This window comes from Euprymna scolopes, chromosome 7, assembly GCF_053919585.1.
Source record: "Euprymna scolopes isolate OS-2025 chromosome 7, ASM5391958v1, whole genome shotgun sequence".
NCBI classification, from domain to species: domain Eukaryota; kingdom Metazoa; phylum Mollusca; class Cephalopoda; order Sepiida; family Sepiolidae; genus Euprymna; species Euprymna scolopes.
The window spans coordinates 127,467,974-127,492,973 of record NC_136488.1 but is presented as its reverse complement, the minus strand read 5'-3'; the positions used below and the strand labels follow the sequence as shown (position 1 = coordinate 127,492,973).

General features: G+C 33.3%; 1 protein-coding gene across 2 annotated transcripts in view; it reads right to left on the bottom strand.

The window, feature by feature from the left end:
- Window positions 1-25,000, bottom strand: part of LOC145279937 (uncharacterized) — a 147,615-nt gene that overhangs the window by 32,032 nt on the left and 90,583 nt on the right. For both annotated transcript variants that reach the window (XM_080131521.1, XM_080131522.1), the window contains exons 7-15: window positions 23,118-23,255; window positions 21,480-21,620; window positions 15,190-15,362; window positions 14,433-14,598; window positions 13,839-13,949; window positions 8,805-8,992; window positions 7,667-7,780; window positions 4,468-4,538; window positions 941-1,078 (exon numbers count right to left, since the gene is read on the bottom strand). In XM_080131521.1, the coding sequence (XP_079987647.1) occupies window positions 941-1,078; window positions 4,468-4,538; window positions 7,667-7,780; window positions 8,805-8,992; window positions 13,839-13,949; window positions 14,433-14,598; window positions 15,190-15,362; window positions 21,480-21,620; window positions 23,118-23,255 (1,240 nt within the window). The remainder of the gene's footprint in view (window positions 1-940; window positions 1,079-4,467; window positions 4,539-7,666; window positions 7,781-8,804; window positions 8,993-13,838; window positions 13,950-14,432; window positions 14,599-15,189; window positions 15,363-21,479; window positions 21,621-23,117; window positions 23,256-25,000) is intronic.

The window sequence follows — 25,000 nt, the reverse complement described above, 5'->3', positions numbered from 1 at the left end:
TATATATATGTATATATATGTATGCATATATATGCATATATATGTCTGTGTATGTATATGTATATACATATATATTTATATATATATATATATATATATAGAGAGAGAGAGAGAGAGAGAGAGAGATAGAGAGAGAGAGAGAGAGAGAGAGAGGGGAGGGGAGAATTAGACCTGAAGTCTAAAAGAGCAAAGTTTTATTTAATGTATTAATACTTTAAACGAAAATTGCTCATAGTACTGTAGATATATAATAAGCTCAATAGGTATATGTATTCTAGAGCCATATTACTATTGAGGATGAAGGTTAATAATTGTACATTTGAATTAGTTTAAAAAATGTGAAACAAAACAAAATCAAAATCAAATATATATATATATATATATATATATATATATATATATATATATATATATATATATATATATATATATATATATATAAAAATATGAATAAAAAGACAAAACTGTTTGTGGAACACGTTAAGATGCACAAATTTTTTAAAAAGAAGAAAAAAGCATTAACGTTTTTTTTTTATCTTTTTGCCTTTCCGTCTTTTTTTTTTTCTCTCGTTTTCTTTTTAGTTGAAACATAGCTAAGTATGTAGATAGCAGAGAAACAATGGATAAGCATCGATAGATAGATAGATAGATAGATAGATAGATAGATAGATAGATAGATAGATAGATATAACAAATACTGACTCAGCGGGTCACATCTAGTATTATATACAGATAACACGAAAACAAGTTTATGCAATAAATAATTCATACTCTATGAAGTTTCGGTAGTATTATATGACTTTTTTCGTGTATGGAGAAACTAACTACAACATATAAGCAAGAGAGTTGGCATGTGAAAATAAAAATGAAAGGAAAGTTAAGGAAGAGAAGAAAGGCGGAAAAGTGTGTGGTGGGGAGGGGTAAGAACAAGCATACTTACAAGGCAACATCGCATTGGACTGGCCTTTTCATTCGAAATCCTTCTCTCAATCTGTTAACCAAATCCTGTGTGTCGATACCAGCAAATGGGGTGCCGCCAAGTGTTACGATTTCCCACATCAAAACACCAAATGACCAACTGAAAACAATCAAAATAAAAACGGTCAGCTCAGAAAGCGTAACGTTATTAGAACGTGTAAGTATGTAGACCAGTGCCCTCTAAATTATGCATAAGCGAGTAACACCAAATAGGATTAACCGATATATATATTCAGACAATTGATTTGCAAACTTTGTATAAGATCTGGTGTAAGCCCTCCCCCTCCTTGGGTAGAGCAGTGTCGTAAAATTATTTCACCCGCTGTTAATTAGCGTTATGCGAAGCTCTAGCAGTATCAGAATTTTGGGGGAATTTTTGACACCCCTAACAGAAAACTGCGATTAAAATATAGAAAACTCGTAATTTCTCTTTCTAAAGTGGGTTATTTATTTTCTTTATAGAATATGCTTCCAAAATAAACTATTTAAGTTGTTTAAAAAGTAATAGAAATATTATTTTTCATTGTTTAAAAAACATTGTTTACAAAGTGCGTGCGTGCGCTCTGGGAAGCCATTTTGTTACGTAGTGAAATCAATTGATTTTTATGAGATGAATATTTTTCAATTTTTAAACTTTAAAAATCTATCAAAATTTTCCTATTCGTTCAATTGTTACGTTTTTTTCAGGGTGAATGTAAAATTTTATGCTCTTTCCGATAAACTAAATATAATATTTTAGACAAACGTTGTTTTATAAATTCACCCCCCCTATTTTGGAATGTCTATGAGAATTTTAATAATTAATTTTGTTTGACACGTTTTATATATCACAAATTGAAGATAAAACATGAATAAATAAAATACTCAAATTTAAAACAACAAAAAATATCACTTATCTGTAAATTTACCGGTAAAGTCCAAAATTTAAATCCTTCTTTTTTCGATAACCACGTGTTTTTTGTTTTGTTTTTTTACGTGGAAGCTTAATTTTTGTTTAGAATGTTCCAGTAATTAATGGTCGATCAGTTTATATATTTATATTTAATTCCTGGTTTCCTTTTTTTCGATATAAAAAAAAGACGAAATCGGATAATGCAGATTTATAGTATAATAAAAAAAAATTCAGGTATTTCTTTAGGATATTAAAAAAAATAATAACATTGCATATCTGCGTCATATCGTAATTCGTGTTAATGAAAAAATGAAAACTCCCAGTTTTTTATTTACGATAGCGTAAAGGCACAAAAATAAAAAAGGACAAGTTATCTCCCTTAAATCTGTTCATTGCAATGTGGCCATAAAGTGGGTGCCCATTTGACGTCACATCATTATAGAAAAGTGGCCCCCCACTTTGTGATTATTTGTAAAATTTTTTATCTTGGAAACTACTAGTTTCGTTTGCCGTATATATAAATGGTTATTTCCGTTTTCAGCGCCTCCGAAAACCTTTAAAAGTGGAAAATTTGAAGGAATATAATCCAATATCGAGATTATTAAGGTTTCTGAATTAGTGTTTTTTTTTTACACTTATAGGCCTCCGTACATAAGTAAGAGATAATTTTTCACTTCCGGTGTCGTTACAAGTTGCTTTGAAAGCCACGCGTGGTCGCGATGTGTGTTGGAAAAATCCTTCCATTTAAAAAATACATGGATTATAATACATAAATATGAATAAATTCTCATACAGGAAGATTAAAATAAAGCATATCTTACTCATTAACCAGGTAAGTTATATATTTTGCCATTTTAAAAATATATCGTAAGATTCAACTAGTGTTTTGTTCGACATTCCGTGAAATGTTAAGTGAAAAATCGAAGAAAAAATAAATAAAATTGTTTATTTCTCTATTAAAGCTTTTATGATATAAAAATTTGGTCTTTGCTCGTTTTATTGAAATAAAATTTACGGGTTTAAATTACGTTTTACTATTATTAAAATCTGATAGAAATATAGGTGTATATTCAAAATGGCGACTCGCCTGAAAATGTCAACAAAATTCTGATACTGCTAGCGAAGCTCTCTGTTTGTAAATAAACAAGCAGGTCGAGCACTGTAAAAGCGGTGGGCAAATGTCTATATATTGAGGTCGTTTATATATATACTAGCATTTTGTATATATTAGTATATTAAGTATACTTTGATATAAAAAGACTTCGATATATAAATAATAGTGTTGAGACGATTAATCAGAATCGGATAAAATCGAAAACATTTTCCAATTTCAAAATTGACTTTTTGACTTTTTTTTTAAATTAATTTTCTGTGACTGATATTAATAATAAAATACTATGTCCTGTCGACGGTAATTTGGAATTGCTATCTTGTGTAAAGTTTAGAACGGTAATTCATAATTTTATCATAGATGAGATGAACAAGTAAATAGTTGAAACAATGGAAACACTGTTTTAATTTTATATTATAGTAAAAAAAAAAAAAACCTTGTTCAGAGCAAAAGAGAGAGAGAGAGAGAGCGAGGGGGAGAGAGAGAGAGAGAAAGAGAGAGGGTGAGGGCGCTGGTGTGCCCTATTCTACTTTACGTATGAGTGTTATTCCAAAAGTAAGGCCTCTTATTTTCTAATTCAAAAACTAAAACTTTTAAGAGCTATGAAGACGAGAGCGGTGCCATTAAAACGAGTGACATTTTGTTCTTCAGAATACATTTTTTCACATAGTCACGTCCATTCTTAAAACATTTTTGCCAGCCTCATTTGATGCCTTGGTCGTAAAAGTTCCGAGCGCGCTTTGTCACTCACATCTATGTCGCAACTCTGGAATCGACGAAGCCATCTCCCAACTGTGCTGACATCAACTGAAATCGGCTTCGCAAACTTTCAACAGGCGCCGGTAAATGTTGATCGGTTATTTTTATTTATTTTGGTAATTTTTTCTGCCTGGAGAAATTCAATGACCCATCTCTGCTTCTGGCGCACGTTAGAGTTGGTTTCTTAGTCTCACACTGTCAGTAGCTGCAACAGAGAAGTGAAACTTTTAGGTCATGAATGCATTAAGTCCGCTCATCATAATAATGTAATTTGCAATTCCATTTGATCCACTCGACCGGAATAATAATAAAAAAAATAGGAGACATTACTTTTGGAACTACATTTGCATTAAACTGAATATGCGAATATGTGTTTCTTTCTGGGGGATTAATTGAAAAACTGAACCAATGCATCGCGACGTTCTGTTTTTAATTGGTACTGCTTTCATTACGTCGATTCATATTTGTTCCTATTCACTTGCCTCCCCAAGAGGGCAGAGTTAGACACAAGGTCGGTTTTTAATGTGAGGAAAATCTAGCTCTCCCTAAAAGGGGTACTCTGTATAGGAACAAAAATTTTTTTTTTAAATTGCCCAAGTCTAGACGGATTTCTCCTCCACTGTTCGAGGTCAGAAAAGGTGAAGTTTAGTATCAGAACAGATACTACACTTGTGATATGCTAATTGGTAAAAATGGTATACTAATCTGCAGAAGTAATACTACTTACACATCACTCTGTACTGTGTAGACGTTGTTGAAAAGAGATTCAATGGCCATCCATCGAACGGGAACTCGGGTCTGTCAGAGATGCGGGAAATTATGGAAAATAAAGAAAAATATACTGGAATAAGTAATGCACATTATTTCACATGTTTATGCTTATTTTCGCCTCCAATTTTACAAAATAATAAAAATAAATAAATACATAAAAAAATAATATGTTGGCTTATCTCGAATAAAGTCTTGTAATAGTAATTGTCTGTATTTTTTAGATGAGGTGTTTTCATTAATTGAGATTGTCGGACTGGCTTCCTCATCTGGGTTGTTATAGACGCAACGTTTCGGCCGTTTTGCCCTCCGGCCTTCATCAGGTGTTTTGTATCCAACTGGGGAACCGTTTGTAAGGAGTCTCGAACCCAACCCTTTATTATTATTACGGGGGTACCGTGTTCGGACTCCAGCTAGTGACATATGGCCGAGTGGTCCTAGACGTTGTATCAAAGTTTACAGTTACCCAAAGGTGCTGAGTTCAATCCTGAACGAAGGCAGTAAAAAAGTAACATTCAAAACAAAGAATCAGCAACTATGTCCCAGAGCCTAGCTGGAGTCCGAACACGGTACCCCCCGTAATAATAATAAAGGGTTGGATTCGAGACTCCTAACAAACGGTTCCCCAGTTCGATACAAAACACCTGACGAAGGCCGGAGGGCAAAACGGCCGAAAGTGTGTCTATAACAACCAAGATGAGGAAGTCAGTCCGACAATCTCAATCAATCAAAGTCTTGTAAGAATAAAGAACATCATGAGAGAGGTTAATTTGAATGCATTGTTTTACTATATCCGATCTTTCCATTTTAGTTTCTAAATTTTGTCGAACACAAGTTTCTTAAAGTAACTAGACAACTGAATCTAATAAGACAAATTAACTTTATATAATAATACAATTGGTACTTATGCAGTTTAAATCCCATTTTTCCGTGGGTTTCGCTCGGCGACGCCCTGTAAACCGCCGGATTATACCGAGCGAACGGAAATCAATAGAAAAGCGAAAGAAAATAAAAGAAACAACCTACTGTTATAAATTCATAAATTTTACTGCTTTTATTTATTTAATTTTTTTTTTATTGGTAACTGTTTTTGGTTTCTGTTTTTTTGTTTGCTTGTTTGTTTGTTCGTTTGTTTGTTTGTTCTTTTTTGTAATAAAAGTTTTTAACTAATGAACAAATATATTTTTGATTAGCTTGTGTATAGAAAGTTATTTTGGTATATTTTTACAATGTAACCCAGCATCGTTTAACCCCTAAAATTGATAATCTACTTTTTTATGGCCTTTCAAAAGGTATTTTTTACGACCTAACTCAGCGTAGTATAAACACCCCCAACCTCCCCATATTAAGAACGGCTTTCGGAATAAACACCCCAAACATCCCCATGTTAAGAACGGCTTCCGAGGTTGAGGTTGTTTATTCCGAAAGCCGTTATTAACATGGAGAGGTTGGGGTGTTTATACTACGTTGGGTTAGGTTGTAAAAATTACCCTCTTTCCTACTTGTTTTTTTCTTCTTCCAATTTTTGGTCGTCTGCTCGTTCATGTCTATTTTTTTTCTCACTCGATATAATCCGGTGGGTTTCATCGTTCACCGGGCGTTGCCGATGGAGACTCACGGAAAAACGGGATTTAAACTGCAAAAGTGCTATACAATTCAATACAATAGAACAATTTAGATTCATAAGATAACTTAATATAATAGGACAACTTAATAGAAAAAGACAACGTAAAATAACTTAGCATAACAAGACGACTTAATACAAAACCAAGTAAAATAGGGCCATTTAGTATAAGACAATATAATAAGAAACTTTATGATATGACGATTTAATATAAGACGATTAAATATAATAATAATAAACTTAAAATAATATGGTAACTTAAGTGAATACTTCTGTGAATTGGAATGCTTAATAAAGTTATATATGCACTGAAAGTGTAAATCCATTTTTTTATTGACCTTAATTGATTGTGGCAATTTTGAATAATTTTATTGAATATATACATTAAAAGTATATATTTGCTTACAAACGTTCGTATATAAATATGTATGTATATTTATATATATATATGAACATAGATGTTATTTGTTTTTGTGATACGTTTTGAATGAATTCAATTATTTACGAAAGTGCATTTTTACCTAAATGCGAGTTGGGAATAATGGGGAGCGGCATATATATTATTTTTAAAAATATAATTATCCACTGACACGTGTTTCGTCGTCTACGACTCATCAGAGTGGCTGAATCTAGCGAGTTCAAACGGGGACTTACACAGGACTTACATGAAAGAGCAGAGACAGGCTTGCGACGTCTCTCTCGTGGCAAAGAGGCCGCAAGGAAGAAAAAAATGGCATCACCCACTAGGCTTCAAAACTGGTTTTGAACTCTATCAAGGAAGAATAGGGCGTGCCGAGCAGCTCCTGCCCAGATGTGGCAACAGTACTCCATTGCAGGGCCATCTTTCTAGCAATCATATCTACCGATTCGATGTATGGACAGGATTGAATGTCATTCCCAAAAGCTAGTCATGACACGAAGCCTTTCCAAGACTAGATCCATTCATTTAAATTGGGGCGTGGATCAGAGTGATTATGATGAAAGGGGAGAAGCTTGGTTTTCGATGCATTAAAATTAACCACTGTTTCCCCATTACACTACCTTCTCAAAATCAGAAGAGAGAGATGGAATGGAATTGTTATTTTCCTGGTCGATTATTCTTTTGAGTAAATATGTGAACTTTCATAATATTCATCATGAGACTATTGACTAGTGTCAATCTATTGACTATTGTCAATCTATTGACTATTTTCAATCTATTGACTAGTGTCAATCTATTGACTAATGTCAATCTATTGACTATTATTAATCTAACAAAGCTTATTAACTCTAATCTTTGAGTGTTTTAGCCTCAATAAATGTTCACAGCATTTTTAAAGATTTCCTTGTGAAATCAGTTGATACGATTCCCAGACTATTTCAGAAGCTTGTGGCTAATGCTGGCGCCCATATTGAATTACATCATGCCATAGAATTTCCTATCATGTTCATTTCTTGTAAGAGTTATATATCTGTAATAGATTAGGAACGTTTTATCCAATCAAATGTCGACAGGTAGAGGTTGTAAGTTTACGTCATCGTTTGTCTTACTTACATTCGAAACTTTTACGTAGGTGTCATCATTTTTCGACAATCCGAAGTCGGCAACTTTGGCTACAAGGTTTTCACCTAACAGGATATTCCGGGCTGCAACATCTCGGTGGATGATCTAAAAAAAAAAAAATAAATAAATAAATAAATAATAATAATAATAATAATAATAATAATAATAATAATAATAATAATAATAATAATAAAAAGATAAAGTCATTTATCAATAACAAAGGATATTCAGTTTCACAACTAAAGCTATCTTCACGAACCTTGTTCGAATCATTTTAAGAATTGAAAACATAAGACATCATTTTTTAAAGCTAAAATCGGTGCTAAAACTTCCGGCTTCCTTCAAGAAGTTATTATAGACATATTTTTTCCGCATTGTCGAACAATAGCGACAAATGTCGATGATAGCCGAACTTTTCTGGTGGCGAATGGAGACGGTGATTATTTTTTGTGTGTAGAGACTATGCTGGCATGTGTGTAAGTATAACATAAAATCTTGTTTATTCAATATTCCGCCCTTCGATCCTTTTCTCCTTTTCTTTTTTTATGTGTCGTCTTGTATATCTTCAAGAAAGAATGCAACAAATATTCAAGAAATATATGCTATTAACAGACGTCCATACTATTGAAGATATTTATATTTGAACTCTGTCGATTATCATCTTTACAGAACAGCCAAACTTTTCATCTTCTCTATTAAAGAAATTCATAAGAAATTTATATATTTCCAGATAAACTGTATATATAAATATAACAGATCCAATATTTCTATATTGAAAAGCACTGCAGAATTGAAAACATCTTATTTATTTTGCTCAATACATAAAATGGTTTCATGCCTTATCTGGGGTTATTTCCATAAAATAAAATTCCTTATCATTAAGTGCTTGTAATTTATTACTAAAATATAATCCGACAAATAAGGAGGAGTAACAGTTACAAAGAATATCCATATATCTTCGCATTCCATCAACGATATTTCTGCCAAAGGCGGGGGTGAGAAAATATATAAATAAATCTCTTAGCATCACAGTTGTCTGTAAAAATGATTTAATGTGTGTGTGTGTGTGTGTGTTTATAGGTACACGAATTTATTTATTTGAATGTGTATGTCATGAAATATTGCTCACCTGTCTGTCTGCCAAATGAGCCAGTCCTGTTGCCACGTCGAGGGCCAACTGGAGTAGCATGCATTGATTCAGGTTGATGACTGGTAGTCCACTGTTCGTGTAGATACTGCCTTTTTCTTTGCGACTCCTCCGTAAGTAGCTGCGAAGATCGCCGTACATAGCGTACTCGAGAGCGACGTAAAGAATACCTGCAGAAAATAACGAGAGAAACAAGACCAGAACATTTAATAAACGCGCATCCATTTAGAACGTCGGATGAACGTCCAGAATAGTAAACAGTCGAGAACACATATATAAAGAAATGGCAGAAAGACTAGAGGAAGTCCATCACCTTACAGATGCTAAACTTCTGACTGATCAACAATATGAATTTAGACAAGCCCGTTCAACAGTAGACATCCTAACTGTAATCTCAGAACGTATATACCAGTCACTGGACAAAGCAGAGGAGGGTAGAGCGGTAGCTCTACATATATCTAAGGCTTTTGACAGGGTATGGCATGAAGGTCTTCTCAGGAAAATCAGATCATATGGTATCACTGGAAGAATACATGACATAACTAAATCCTTCTTAGATAAGAGAAAAATCCAGGTTGTCCTCGACAGTTGTATATCTAAACAATACGATACAAATTCGGGAATGCCTCAGGGGTATATCCTGGGACCTCTGTTATTCCTAATATTCATAAATGATCTCCCTGACAAAATTGCCTGTGAGATGGGTATATATGCTGACGACACCACACTCTAACAGACACGACAGGAAAACAAATGAACACATATCTAAAGAAATGGCAGAGAGACTAGATGTAGACCTCCAATCTGTAGTCGAATGGCGACAAAAATGAATGCTCACATTCAATACTGCCAAGACTAAGCTTGTTTCAATAATTACAAGAAACCTTCTCTACCATCGATAGCAATGGCAAAAAACACATTACCTGAAAGTTCTTATTTTAAACTCCTCGGCCTAACGTTCACAGGGAACATAAATTTGAGTAGATACATTGAGAGCATTTCCAAATCTGCTGCGGAGAAGGTGGGCTCTCTCTACTGTGCTAGAAAGTTACTTACACCTGAAAGTATCCTGTACTTCTATAAGGCCACAATTCGCCCATGTATGGAGTACTGTTGTCACATTTGAGCTGGTGCATCTGCTACTTGTCTCTCACTCCTGAACAGGGTTTAAAAGAGAGTCGCCAAACTGGTAGGTCCTGAATTGTCATCTAGACTTCAGCTTCTGTCCCATCGACGAAATGCTGCATCCCTTTGCCTGTTCTACAAGTATTTTAATGGCAAATGCTCTGACGAACTACAAGCACTTGTATCCCCTCACGTAAATATCCCTGACAAACCCGACAAGCAGCAAAATACCTCACCTTCACAGTAGAGATCCCTAGATATAAGAAAGTCTTCTACTCCAATACTTTTTCCCCAGAACTGCTAGACTTTAGAACTCCTTTCCGGGATTCTGCTTTCTCAACTATACTGACAAGCAGAATTTTAGTGTAACGTGAATAAACATATTGTTGCTCAACTCCCTTCATAATATCTATGCAACTTATGTCCCCGATAGTAGCCTCCTACTTCAAAGTGGTACTGTACCTTGTTTAGGGTGAAAATTGAATAAAATAAAATAAGAAAATAAAGAACTAGGCAATAGACAAATGACAATGATACCTCTGATAATAATATCGTGATATATGAATCTGCGCTAAATAGCGAGGAGACATGGAACGGACATAAAACACAAACGTACATTTTTTTCTTACATTTATTCACCGCAAACAAGACCACAGTGTCTCTTGAACGTAAGGTGCTACACTATTTGGGACCAACTCTAGAGGGACGCTATGTAGGGAGTTGAGCAGCGAGATGTCTTTTTACATCTGACTACAGATCTGAATCAATGAATCGTCAGCGAAAAAGAAAACTCATTTTCATTTCACAAACGAAAAACATCAGAAACATATTTCTTATAACTAATAAAATACTTATTCGTGGAATTGATCACAAAAATATAATCTTACAAGCAGAGTGGAACAACAGTTACGAGACATACCTCCGTATTTTTGTCAGTTAATCTTAACATTCCATAAAAGTGGGGGCGGTGCTATTTTCCTGGTCGGCTGTTCTTTTGAGTAAATGTTATGCGAAGATTTGTCAATCCTCTCATAATATTCATCATAATTCGACTGTCAATCTATTAATCTTATTAACTCTGATCCTTTAGTGTTTTATCCTCGATAAATGTTGAGACAGAAATTTTAAAAGGAATGATTAATGGGAAAATACTCGCCAAGATGGCGAATGTGTATTTTGATTGGTTGATGACAGTATTTTCATAGTGAATAAGTATATAATAATGAGAGTGCGTGTTAAAGAGTGCGATGAAAGAGGGTAAAGGAGTGTGTTATTATAGGTTGCAGGGTCGTTTGCACATGTATAAAAGATATACACGACGCGTATTCTTATTATTATAATATATTCTTATTATTATAATATACTAATATCGGAAATGTATGCCTGTTTGTGAAAACATACTTGAAGGATTTTATACCTGAAATTGTCCGATTTAGTGGGCGTGATCTCTTACCTGTGCAAATTGCCCTAAGCAGGTCATATATATATATATATATATATATATATATATATATATATATATATATATATATATATATATAAGAGCAAATAGTTAATAAAACATGTTAAAAACACTTTGAAAAAGAGTTAAAAACATATTTAATCTGAAAAGGAAATACTTAATAAGTGTATAGTCCTTAATCCGCGGAGTTTCGAAGAAATACTTTCCTTCTCATCAGAGGGTAGGAATTAGCAAAATGCGGGATCGGATTTTGCATACAAAAGTATTTGATGAAACTGCAAGTAAGTCAAAGATCTTACTTGATAACAAAAAGTGAAGAAAAAGGTAACCTCACGCGAATGGATCATCTGGTGAAAGGTAAATTATCCAATGACGGTAAAATCCAAAAATATAAATCCAAGGAAGTAAATTGAATTTCCATTCGCACAAGTAAAATCCAAGGAAATCACGTAATTGGAAGATGGTCCAAAATAATCCAAAAGGCCGAAATCCACGGAATAATTCACAAATATGTACAAGGAAAAGGGAAAAAAAATCCAATAATATTAATAAAAGAAAAATAAGATATGCGTTTGACACGGCTGCCGAGACAAAATGTAATTAAGAAAAGTAAGTGAAGAAGAGAAAAAAAATCAGTGAAGAAGAAGCAGATTAAAACCGGCCAAGCAAAGAAGAAATAAGGAATTAAATTAATGGATTATTAAGTTATAAAGTAATAAGAAAGTATGTAGAAAAAACGATAATGTCAAAGAAAAATTATATATCTATCGGAAAGGTTAAAGTAATAACTATGTAATTTCAAAATTACCATAATTAAATTTGGACTTATGTTTGCAGAAAGTGATCAGTTCGTGTTTAGAATTTATTATATTGTTACTTTTATTATATATATATATATATATATATATATATATATATATATATATATATATATATATATTACGTATGGTGCAAAAATAATGGCGTTTGTTTTAATAGCTATATATGTAAAAGTAATGGCGTTTAATTTTAATAACTATATATGTAAAAACGACATTATTTTTGCATCAACGTAAGAGAGAGAGAGAGAGAGAGAGACAGACAGACAGACAGACAGACCGACAGACAGACATACAAATAGACAGACAGAGACAGAGAGACAGAGAGAGAGATAAAGTTAGGTATGTACGGTATTAATTCTTAAACTAATCAACCGATCGTTCAGAATTTGGAAAAATGGCTACTAGACGTAAAAGTGTTGACTATATTAAGTTTAATTTAGTTTTCTGCAAAAGGAGCGAAAAGGAGATGGAAGCCTTTCGTGAAAATGTATATTTTTGTGAAATTTTAACAATAGGTATTTAGACATCAATTAATACATATTTCATTAATTTCAGTAACTTTGAAGTATTTTAAAGGAGTTTTAGAGGCACATTATGAACCCGACATTGTAATTTGAAATCAAAAATATTTCAAATTAGCATTAAATTTCATCCACATCATTGCACATCAACAACGCAAGATTCTCGGAATTTCAATTTCTTTATTAAGAGCTATTAAGTTGAATCATGTAATAGATTTTGATAATATCATAATGCGGACATAAGATTTAGTATTCTAATATCGTGATTTTTATTTTCGTAAGTGGGCATAAAACTTTCTGATCGGGTAATTAATTTTACCTGCCTTCAAACGGATATGCTTCTAAAGTTATATTAACGGTGTTTCCGGTTCTGTCTATCATTTTAATTAGATTTCAAATCCAGGTAAGTAAATTGCACACAAAATGATGGTTGGTTGGTTTGTTGTTTTTTGTTTTACGGCATGTCAACCCTTTTCGGGTTATTTAATGTCGAATCCAAAGATTTTGAAGAAAAAGTTTTTAATAGAATATATTTGTTGTTTTCAAGTCGGTTTCTATTTAACCCATAGTTGGGACCCTAACAGGTACTACCACTCCAGGTCAGAGCGGACCTGGGAGCAATGGTAATTAAAGGGTGGCTCCACACTCCCCAAAGCCCACAAGCTGTTGCCTCACCACTGGATATAGTTTAAGGTCATATCCAGGACCAACATGAAATGGTGCAGACTGACAATAAATACTTGGTCATAAATAGGGCTGTGACAACAGAATAGTCTTTTCATTCTTTTGACTCTCGAGTATATATACGAAACAGACACTCCTTAATCAACCGAGAACTACATCTATATAAAACCATATAAGACATTAACGGATATATACTCAAGAGTCAAAGCAATGAAAAAAATATGCTGTTGTCACAGCCCTAGTCATAAGCGATCTTACCGTCGAGTGGCTTTTAGCCTTGATAAGTTGTAACTTATTTAAAAGAAAACACTTTAGAAAGTTTCGCTTATTTCAAGTTCTTTTTATCGGTGCATAACTTTCAAAACCATGTATAAAAACAACAACAAAAACATGGATCACTTACCGTGAATGTGGCATGCTCCTACAAGGCAGACGACATTTTGGTGATAGCCAACTTTCTTAAGGATGTTCAGTTCATTCATAAAGTCTTGTTTGTCTTTTTCTGATGCGTTTTCTACAAAGCAGAAGAAGAAGAAAAGAAAAAAAAAGAAAATGGCGTTCATTTAAAATCAATACATAATCAACCGTATCCCGCAGCCCTGAAATCCAAATAAGAACTCTGTGTAAAATCTATCATTATTTTCAATGCAAATACAGCTTATAGCATGCAGCTTATCGTATTCAGGTTGATGACTAGTAGTCCACTGTTCGTGTATATACTGAATGCAGTAAATACTGTATGTTGTAGATATTGTTCGTGTATTTGTGACAGAAACACAGCAGAATAATACTATACCATTTGAAAGGGATCGCACCCATTATGAGACCATAAAAAGAAATCTACACAAGAATGTTAACATCATTCTATAAGAAACATTTCAGGGCTACGACTGCAATTAATGTAAAAGCTATGCGAATGTTTGAAAGTAGAAAAAAAGCTTCTAAAACGTACTCTTCAATATAAGATATTTTATGAATCGAAACCGCGAAATCTTACCTTTAAGGGATTTAACTGCAACAGGAATGTTCTTAACGTATCCTTTTGTGACCTGTCCAAAGTGGCCATGACCCAATAATTCTGAAGTCAAAATTAAGTCTGATCTGCTTAGTTCGTAGCGACCGCGCTGCATTCTTTCGTAGACTCGTTCTTCTAAATTTCGCGGCTAAATAAATAATTGAAATAAGAATGAGTGACAAAAATGAACGTTGACAACTATTTAACAAAGTGATACTATATTATACACACGGCATATATATATATATATATATATACACGCACAAACACACACACACACACACACACACACACACACACACACATATATATATATATATATATATATATATATATATATATATATTAATTCAGGTTGAAAGATATCCAAAATTAAGAATAATTCTGTATTTACAAAAAGAAAAACTATATATATGTGTGTGTGTGTGTGTGTGTGTGTGTGTGTGTGTGTGTGTGTGTGTGTGTGTGTGTGTGTGTGTGTGTGTGTGTGTATTATCACATTTATATGCTTTAATATAACCCGAACTCAATGTGTGATCTAATGAGTCACATTTGTATTAGTATATCATGAGGTATTTTTTGAGAGGAGGAGACATATATAGTTTTGGAATCGCGATTCAAACAATAGAAAACAAAAAGAAATAAGTCAAATTAAAGAGAGCGAATGACTGAACTGCTTACTTACAAAGTCTATGAAATGTGTTATAAAAACATAAGAAAATGACAAATAAAGACTTACTGTCTGGACTTGGTCTAGTCGACAGAATGGGCTTGAAACTGTCGGACATCGTGGTTTGGGGCAGATGAAATATATAATCATGGCGGACAATGCTGTGATGAGGACGACGACAGACACAGCTAAGACCGGAACAATGGTGGCCATCTTGCTATCTTCATTTCTGAACACCATCACTGGAGAATTGCAGAGAAAATATATTTTCAGTGAATATTTACCATTACAAATGGCGATTTTATCCTTTTCAACAAAACATCTTAGTTATTCATTCATTTGTTTGTTAATTGTATCTGATTTTAATGAAATTGAAACTTGAACACATTAGGTGATGCAAAATGATACGGGCTATTTATATATATATATATATATATATATATATATATATATATATATATTATAGGTATTTGCTATCGCAACCTTTTTCAACAAAAGCCTCCTAAAACACTCGAATACTTACTACCACCTCCCCCCTACATACATCCTTATGTAATAATGTGAGTAGTAGTGGTAGTACATAATTAAATTGAAAATAAATAAATGAACATTCATATAGTTTATTCAATAAAATTCTACACTGCAATGGAAACAATAACAACTATAAATAAAGTTGGTCAATTAATATATCATACCATTGCTAAGACAATAATTAATAAGATAAAAATCAGAATAATAATCACAGGAATTACCAATGTGTAGATTGCTTTTTCATGATCTGCAATCAATTTTGGAATATTTGGTTCCATATTTGACAGAAAAAAAGTCTTAGATCCTCACGTTTCACAACATTCAGTTTCTATTCCCAGAACCCATTCCATAAATGAGAAAAACTTGTTGAAATTGTGAATCAGAAATCAGATTCAAGAAACACTCAAGAAACTTTGTGAACATTACAGGGTTTTGATTCTTGAATTAATTTTTCCAATAAAAATAGAAAGTATGATGCAATCAATTTCCACATGAATTGTGAATCCCAAAGAAAATCGATTCAGAAACGCCTAATGTTTCTATTTACTTGCATCCCCACGAGGGCAGAGTTAGAAACAAGGTCGATTTTTAATGTGAGGAAAATCCAGCTCCCCAAAAAGGGGCACATTAGAAGCTCTCAGTATTTCACCGCCACCACCTCAAAGAATTTCGGGGATCTCCTATAAATTGGGCCATCGCCATCCTGAAATCTCGTACCGCCCACTCCCTGGTGGGCGTTACGTACCCCATTGGGAAACCCTGTTCGACACAATATTAAATATTAATAACCAAAAGGCAATAATTTCAGTCCTCTAAATTTTACACATTTTCTCGCAGTAGGTTTTTCTTATTTATTTTGAGGTAAAAAATTGATATGTCTCTGAAAGAAATATATCCGTTTAAAGTACCTGAGTGATTTTGGCTAGAGTAATCGAGTAATACAATACAATAAGTCGACAATGTACGATTATTTGTGGTCGTAACTAACAATATGCTTAAGTTTAAGGCTTTCGACGTATCTGCCGACGTCTTTCCCAAGCTTCTATACCTGTCAGTATTTATGACTTACACCAGCTAATCATATTCTTATGAAGAGAAACCCGTACATATTCCTATTTATTGCATACAAAACTGGGACTTATTAAATGGTAGAAGTCACAGTATTATGACCCCATCCACTTAGTGTAAATTATTCGTAATGATCGGTTAATTAGTTTCGTAGCTAACCCCACACAAACACACATCGCTATATTTATCAAGTTAAGTATGTTTATATGTTTATATATTCGTACTAAACGAATTAATCGATCATTAAAAATTTTGGAACAAAGTCGCTAAGCGTAAGGATGGGTAATGTGGGCTATATTTTGTTTAAATTGATTTAATGCATATAGGCAAAGAGGGGATTGAATCACTGTTGATCAATCGATATTTCCTAAATTTTAGTTTATTTGGAGTTTTATTTTTATGAGTTATAATATAAGCACAATCTACTATTTGAAATTTCAGATTTACATTCAATTTGATTCATAACAATTAGACACCAATTAAGCAAGATTCCCTAAATTTCATATAAGGAATCTTTAAACTAATATCTTGAATTTTGGACATTTTCTAGAATCAAAATCAAGTAATGGATTTTGATCAAAATTTTAATAAGGATTCTAAACGTAAGGTTTATTACCGTTAAATCTCATTTAAAATTTTCACATAGAGTCTTAAAAGGCTATAAGACTGTTGTATCATATGAATTTTACTTCTACTACGTATATAAAGTTGAAACAGTACATCTTCTTCTATTATGAAAATATCACCTGCCTGTTTAAATGTATGTATGTATGTATGTATCTATGCCAAAGGGCGAATGAACTCTTTTTCTGGGTCAACGGCCAACTAGCACAGTGTATATTTGTGTGTGTGTGTGTGTGTGTGTGTGTGTGTGTGTGTGTGTGTGTGTGTGTGTGTGTGTGTGTGTGTGTGTGTGTATTGGGGTGGAGAGGGCTCCCGTAAGCCGTGGTGAAGGCAACCTTTCTAGGAGAAGCAAATCTCTGATTTAAAAAACAAAGCGGGAGACCAGTACCCGCATTAAGCTGGTCTGCAGTTTAATTTGTTGCAGGCTATCTTGCTCTTGCTTGTTGCTGGATCTCAACATTTTGAACCGAGAGAGAAACTTAGCTGTTGTACAAGTCTAAGACTCTGTAGCATCATCTTTGTATAGATACTCCCTCAGGCATTTGGGCTCATGGATTTTAAATGTCTGAGGGAGTGGCACTCGTCTGACAAGACGTTGCAATCATCATCTATGCCTAAAACTTTCGACAGATTTTCACGAAATCGGTATTGTTTTGAAGCTCGACCCTTTCAACGACAAATATCGAAAAATTGGCTAAAAACATTAATTCCTTCACCTGGGCACTTTTCTACAAGGAAAGGTCGCTTTCTTCGCCGATATTTTCGAAAGTAATCCTCTCTTTTCGCTTGACTAGCTTTAATTTAAACCTTCGCAACTTCCGGTTTTGCGATGGACGCAACGGCAAAAACGTCACTTTTTTTCACGTTGTTTTCCTCCTTTGCGGTTCAGGTTCGAGCCTGCCTGCCTACTCCCACTTTTTTTTTTTTTTTTTTTTTTTGGTCAACACACACGTCCAAATACCCGGGAAACGCCGGGCACCCAGGCTAGTTTCATAGAAAGAAAAAGACAAAATCGATTGGATGTCATAACATACGTTATATAATCTCATATATATTTTAAGAATAGCTCGTGTTGCCCTAAATTTGGTAGATTTTATGCTTCACCCCCCCCCCGTATATAGTTTAGTAATAAGAATGATTAAAGAAGGTGTTAAAAATATATTTAAACAATTAAACAAAGCATTTACTCGCTATTTTGATGCTTTTAAATCATATCAAATAAACCAAAGTAGATTAATAGAAAATATCCAGAAGTACATGATTAATCTAATATATAAACGGCTATATGTCTGTCTGTCTGTCTGTCTCTGTGCCAGTCTGTCTGTCTATCTCCATATTTTCAAACTCTATCTTCTCCAAAACTAAAAGTCGCGGTTAAAATTGTTTTAAAGGGCCAAAAAGAGGTCAAAATTGAAAAATAAAAATAGTTAAACATTTTGTACATTCATCTTAATTTATTTTCAATTTTTATTTTTTTTAATCGGTTAATATGCGTGTCATGTTGGTACAGTGGTAACGTCATCGGCTTTGAATGCTAAAGTTTCGGTTTCGATTCGAGCTGATGGCACCTAAATACTTTTTTCTACTTTTGAAATCATGACTCTATAATAATATCTGGACAAATTAAAATATCATATTTAAGCGTATTTTACGCTCGGGCAAAGCCCCGCCCCCGTTAGTGTATAATATATCTTAAAAAAAATGTATATATCTGAAAAATGCATACAGGACGATGTAAAAAATGTATATATTTATATTATTTTTTTATTTTATACTTATTTTTATATATTTCTGATATATTTTCAATAACTAATAATTTTAGAGATAGTATGGGTACATATGAATGAAGAAAGAAGTGATAAGTAAATTCCACCAAACACTATATAAAAACAGTAGTCGTAAATAATGGAGAAGGGGCAGATAACACAGATTAGAAATACTTTTTTTTTAATGACTTGAATTGGTTAGCCTACTTTATCTGGAGGAAAAAAACAAGATCCAGTATCAAAATATTTTTGTTGGTGTATTTTGAAGGAGGTGATGTTTGATCAATACTGCTCGAGAGCCATGATTCAATATACTGTTGTGTTTTTAAATCCCCCGAAACAAGTGTTTCATCGTAAACAACTGATGATGGCTTTAAGAACATTGGTACTATTGTTTGTTCACGTGAGTAAAATTATTCAGCTATGCAGGAAAATTAATTGACTTACTGACAAAATAATTTTCCAACGAAGGACATTTTTTATATAGTTTTAATGGTTTTATAAAATCTTCCAAGACTATATATATATATATATATATTTTTACACAGTGATCACCACTTATCAAGGCCCGGAAGCCACTCAGGGATAAGGGTTATTGCAAGTACATTACGTTAGTGTGGAGATTTGATGAAGTGTTTACTTAAGGGGGCGGTTCATTAGGAATTTGTTAACATTGGACTTGAAGACATCCAAGTTGTAGTCCGGTGGGAAGCAGGCAGACGGAACAGAGTTCCACAGGCGTGCAGTTCTAAGAAAGAAGCTTTGTTCATGGAATCCACGTTTTGATTTAGGCACAGATATAGAGTGGGGGAAATATATATATATATATATATATATATATATATATATATATATATATATATATATATATATATATATATATATAGTGGAAGTGGTAATTAATAAAAACTGAAGAAAGTGCTCAATACTGTTGTAGAGCAAATATGCGTTTTAACAGAAAGATACGGTAATAAAAAATAAAACGTATATATATATATATATATATATATATATATATATATGTATTTATTTATTTATTTATTTAAATTGATTAAGTTCAAGCATTTTATTAACATAAAATAAACACAAATATTTTTCACAAATGCTTAATACTGATGTAGAGCTTATATGTAATCAGATAGAATTATATAAACACTGTAAGGAGTTTACGAGGATCGATCAACGTTTTGACATTTTTATGTCGTCATCAGGACTCCAAAAGAATATTGCAGTCACAAAAAATATTTTTTTCACAGCTGAAAAGATATATATATATATATATATATATATATATATATATATATATATATATATATATATATAGTAATTTATAAAATATATATGGCGATTAAGCTACACTGAATATTCTGCGTTTCATCCACTGTAGGATTCGTCACGAATCCTACAGTGGATGAAACGCAGAATATTCAGTGTAGCTTAATCGCCATATATATTTTATAAATTACTAACTAGCTCTACCTACGTATTGAGCACTTTTGAAGTAAATACTTAAAGTTTACGCATAAATCTATACTTTCGTATATTAAATTTGTGTGAGTAAATGAAGTAGTTATATATATATATATATATATATATATATATATATATATATATATATATATATATATATATACTAGTGATGGGACGATTCCAATATTTTCCCCGATTCTGATACAATTACCGATTCCGGGCTAAATTCTCAATTCCAATACAATTACCAATTCCGATTCTTTATAAATCTCTAATCATTTAACTACTATAAGAATGTTATTTCCCCCGATTTTCGTAAAAAAAAAAGCGCATGTTAAATTTACAGATATTTCCCTAAACGTCAAAATACACTTGTGGAAGATGACCTATCGAATTCAGTTTTACTGGTATTTTAAAATCAATAAATATTTATTATTTTATCGTTATTACCAGCAATGGAAGATTTTGCTTTAAACAAAATCAAGTAAAAAAAAGAAGAAAAAAGACAATTAAAAGAATCGTTTTGGCATCGGAAAATACGCATCAATCTTTTCGATTCAGATACCGATACCGATTGCGATACCTCCAAATTTTTTCCAATTTCGATTCCGATAAATCGTCCCAACACTAATATATATATATATATATATATATATATATATATATATATATATATATATATACATATATATATATATATATGCATGTATATATATATGCATGTATATATATGCATGTATATATATATATATTGCATATATATGTGTGTGTGTGTGTGTGTGTGTGTGTGTGTGTGTGTGTGTGTGTGTGTGTGTGTGTGTGTGTGTGTGTGTGTGTGTGTGTGTGTGTGTGTGTGTGTGTTGGCGTTGATGTAAACAGGAGATACAGAAATGAAAATACCTTGGCCTTGACAGGTACTGTCTTTGTAGCCCGGTAGACAACCTCCTTCACATGTCCCGTTTATTCTGTTACATTTATCCGGGAAGAGACAATGACCGCACGTGAATTTACAATCCTCGCCGTAAAAATCTTGTTCACATTCTATAATGTAGAAAAATACATAATTTACAAAACAGTAAAACAATCGTGAAACTATTCAGGAAAACGGCGTAGTATAACGACGTTGCCGGTCTACTGCGGCAGCTTGGTATCGAACAGTATTATTCTCAAGATTGGCGCCTTTTTATAAACAGAAGTTTAAAATGTGTTCTTCATAATCGCAACTTATATGGATCAGTTTCTCTATGCCATTCAACGACTCTCAAAGAAAAATATGATGAAATCAAATTTGTTCTGGAAAAGATTTCATACAGACAGCACCAATTGATCATATGTGTCGTTTTGAAAGTGGTTGTGTTTCTCTTCGGGTTAAAAAGTGACTACACAAAATTTCCTTGCTTCTTGCGTTTGTGGGATAGCCGGGCAAGAATGGCGCACTGGATAAAAAGATATGCCTGTACGCAGTGAGCTGATTCCTGGCTCTCTCTCTCAATATTCTGTCTTCCTCTTTAGTGGAGCGTTCCAAAATTGTGTTTCCTCCTCTTCACATAAAGCTTGGCATCGTGAAACAGTTTATGAAGGTTCTTGAGAAAGATGGCGACTGTTTTAAATATATTTGCATAAAATTTCCAGGCCTAACCATAGAGAAATTAAAAGCAGATTCGAAATTTAATGAATGACGTAAATTTCTGTAATTTAATGAATCTTGCAGAATTGAGTGCCCGGACGGCGTTTACGAATGTAGTAAAATTCTCTTTGGGAAAATAAATGCGCCCAACTGCAAAGAGCTTGCTGAAAAAATTACTCATAAGTCTCCTTCAACTTGATGCAAATACAAGCATCAAGTTACATTTTTTTCACAGCTTGCCTGTTTTCCAGAAAATCTGGCTGATTTGAGCAATGAGCAAGGAGTGTATTTCGATCAAGACATTGGTGACATGGAAATTTGCTATCACGGTTGTTGGGAAGCCACCATGCTTACGGACTACTGTTGGTCTATCAAGCGCAATTATGCCGAATCCCCACCCCCCACCCATTCTAGAAAATCAGTAAAACGTCTATTTATGGATGATTATATCTATACTTGGCTTTTTTTTACGATTTCAAGCTTTAATTAGAAATATTTTGGTGTGATTTCATGTCTTAAAGTTACATAAAAATATTGTTTCTTCGATTTGCCTGTTTTTATTGTAGCTATTGGCTTCCTACAGAGCAGGAAAACTAGACGTGACAGAAAAAAATGACATCATTTCTGGAATTAGCGCCCTTAAATTAGATAAAAACAGTTAAAACATTTTAGGCACCATGACAATTTTTTTTTGGGGGGGGGGGGCAGTTATTAATACATAACTATCGTCGATTCTAGAAACAAATAGAGTTTTATTACAACAACAGCATCTAGTGTAATTTGACGTGAAATCTAAATTAATGTTAATCACTAGTTGAAGTAGACATTATAAATTAACAGCTTTTTGAGAGTACTAAACTCCACTAAGGCCTTTAATTCCCCAGCGTCGTAAATAATTGTTGAATACTCACCTGTGTCGCAGTTAGGCCCTGTCCACCCGGCTTCGCAACCAAATTCGCATTCACCAGTCACAGGGTCACACGCCGAGAAGGATTTACAGTAATGACATGTACTGTTGCAATTCTGACCAAAAGTCCCTGGTTCGCATCCTGAGAAAGAAATTATCATAAAATATTAAAGCCATTTATTATATAAATGGAAATTGTAATTCTGGTTCCGGACTATGATAACAAAGGAAAAACAAACGTTTACACGTAGCATTAATTAATTAATTGAAAACGGCACTAATCCTGTTTGGGTTGAATCGGCTTCTTCTAAAAGAGGAAGTTCCATGGGAGTAAGAAATTCACAAGCGGTCCCCAGTCGCATGTATATCACCGTTAAGTAGGTTTTGTCGACGTCCTCCTACATACAGCGTCTGGAATTCGCAAATTGGTCACCCATCTGGGGCTGACCACTCTCAACGTTGCTTAACTTCGGTGATCTAACGAGAACCCGTGTATCAAAACGTGATTAATTAATTAATCAAAAATTAAAAAAAAATGTTTTAATTAATTAATTAATCAAAAATATGAAATGTAGTTTGCTTAAAGCATTGTCTCGTTTATATATATATATATATATATATATATATATATATATATATATATATAGGTCATTTATAGAAAGCAATACAATGCGGAGGTGTAACGGATCAACGCAGGCTGAAGCAAATAAAGACCTAGAACGGTGGAACGATCTATGCAGATTCACCTTTCATTAATACAATTTATATTTTTTTCTATATGCTTTTAACATTGTATTGCGTTCTTGCTAGCGTAAGTGTGGTCTGATGGAAGTTCCGGATCGTATGATATTTCTGAAAATGTCCCTTCTTCAGATACATGTAAGACGTTAAAAAAATACGTATACATTGTGTCAATAAAATGTGAATCTGCATAGCTTGTTTAACCGTTATATGTTTTAATTTGCATCAGATTGTGTCGGTCTGTTGCATCTCTGCATTCTACTGTCTTCTATACATTACCTTTACATAATGGCATTAAATATTATCAGAGATATAAAAAAATGCAAACAATGATTTTCTTATTATAGAAATATCATATCTTAGGGTCGAAAATTAGATGACTCGAGTGACCCACAGCAATTTCTTCACCCTCAACAGGCGGTTTTCTACAAGGAGGGATTGCTTTTTTCGCATATATTTTCCAAAGTCATCCACTCTTTTCGGTTGACTAGCCTTAATTTTGACGTTCATTACTTCCGGTTTTGCGATGGATGCAACAGCAAAGACGTCACATTGTTTTTCACGTTCTTTTTCTCCTTCACAGCATGAGTTTGAGCCTGCCTGCCTACTACTACCACTTTTTTTTTTTTTTTTTTTGCTCAATACACACCTCCAAGCACCCGGGCAACGCCGGGCACCCAGGATTATAAAAAAAAGCACGTGAGTTTTTATTTTGATTATTATAACGCTCTGACACAATTAATAGCCCATGGGATTTTAATTTGGTGTATGAGGAGGGGGTCGAATAATAATAAAAAAATATCTGATCACCAATCATGGATTCCAATGGCTTTCTAAGAACGTGCAAAGTCTTGTTGAAAGACACATAGTCTTCCGTTAGTCGCTGTATCTCTTCAAAGCTTAACAACTGTTTTACAAGCATCAAAGTATCCAGCAGTATTGACTCTAAGATTTTGCACGAAAGGCAAAGTAGAAAAACATAACCTTCATTATAGTAACCAAGAATTTGGTGTGGATCACCCTGACCACATTAGGAGATACACGTTGAATACTCACTGGAGAGAACTCGAATGCCAACTCGAGAGAACTTGAATTTTTACTACACACGTTCGTAAGGTTTCTCTGTGTAGAGGTTTGTCAGGTCAA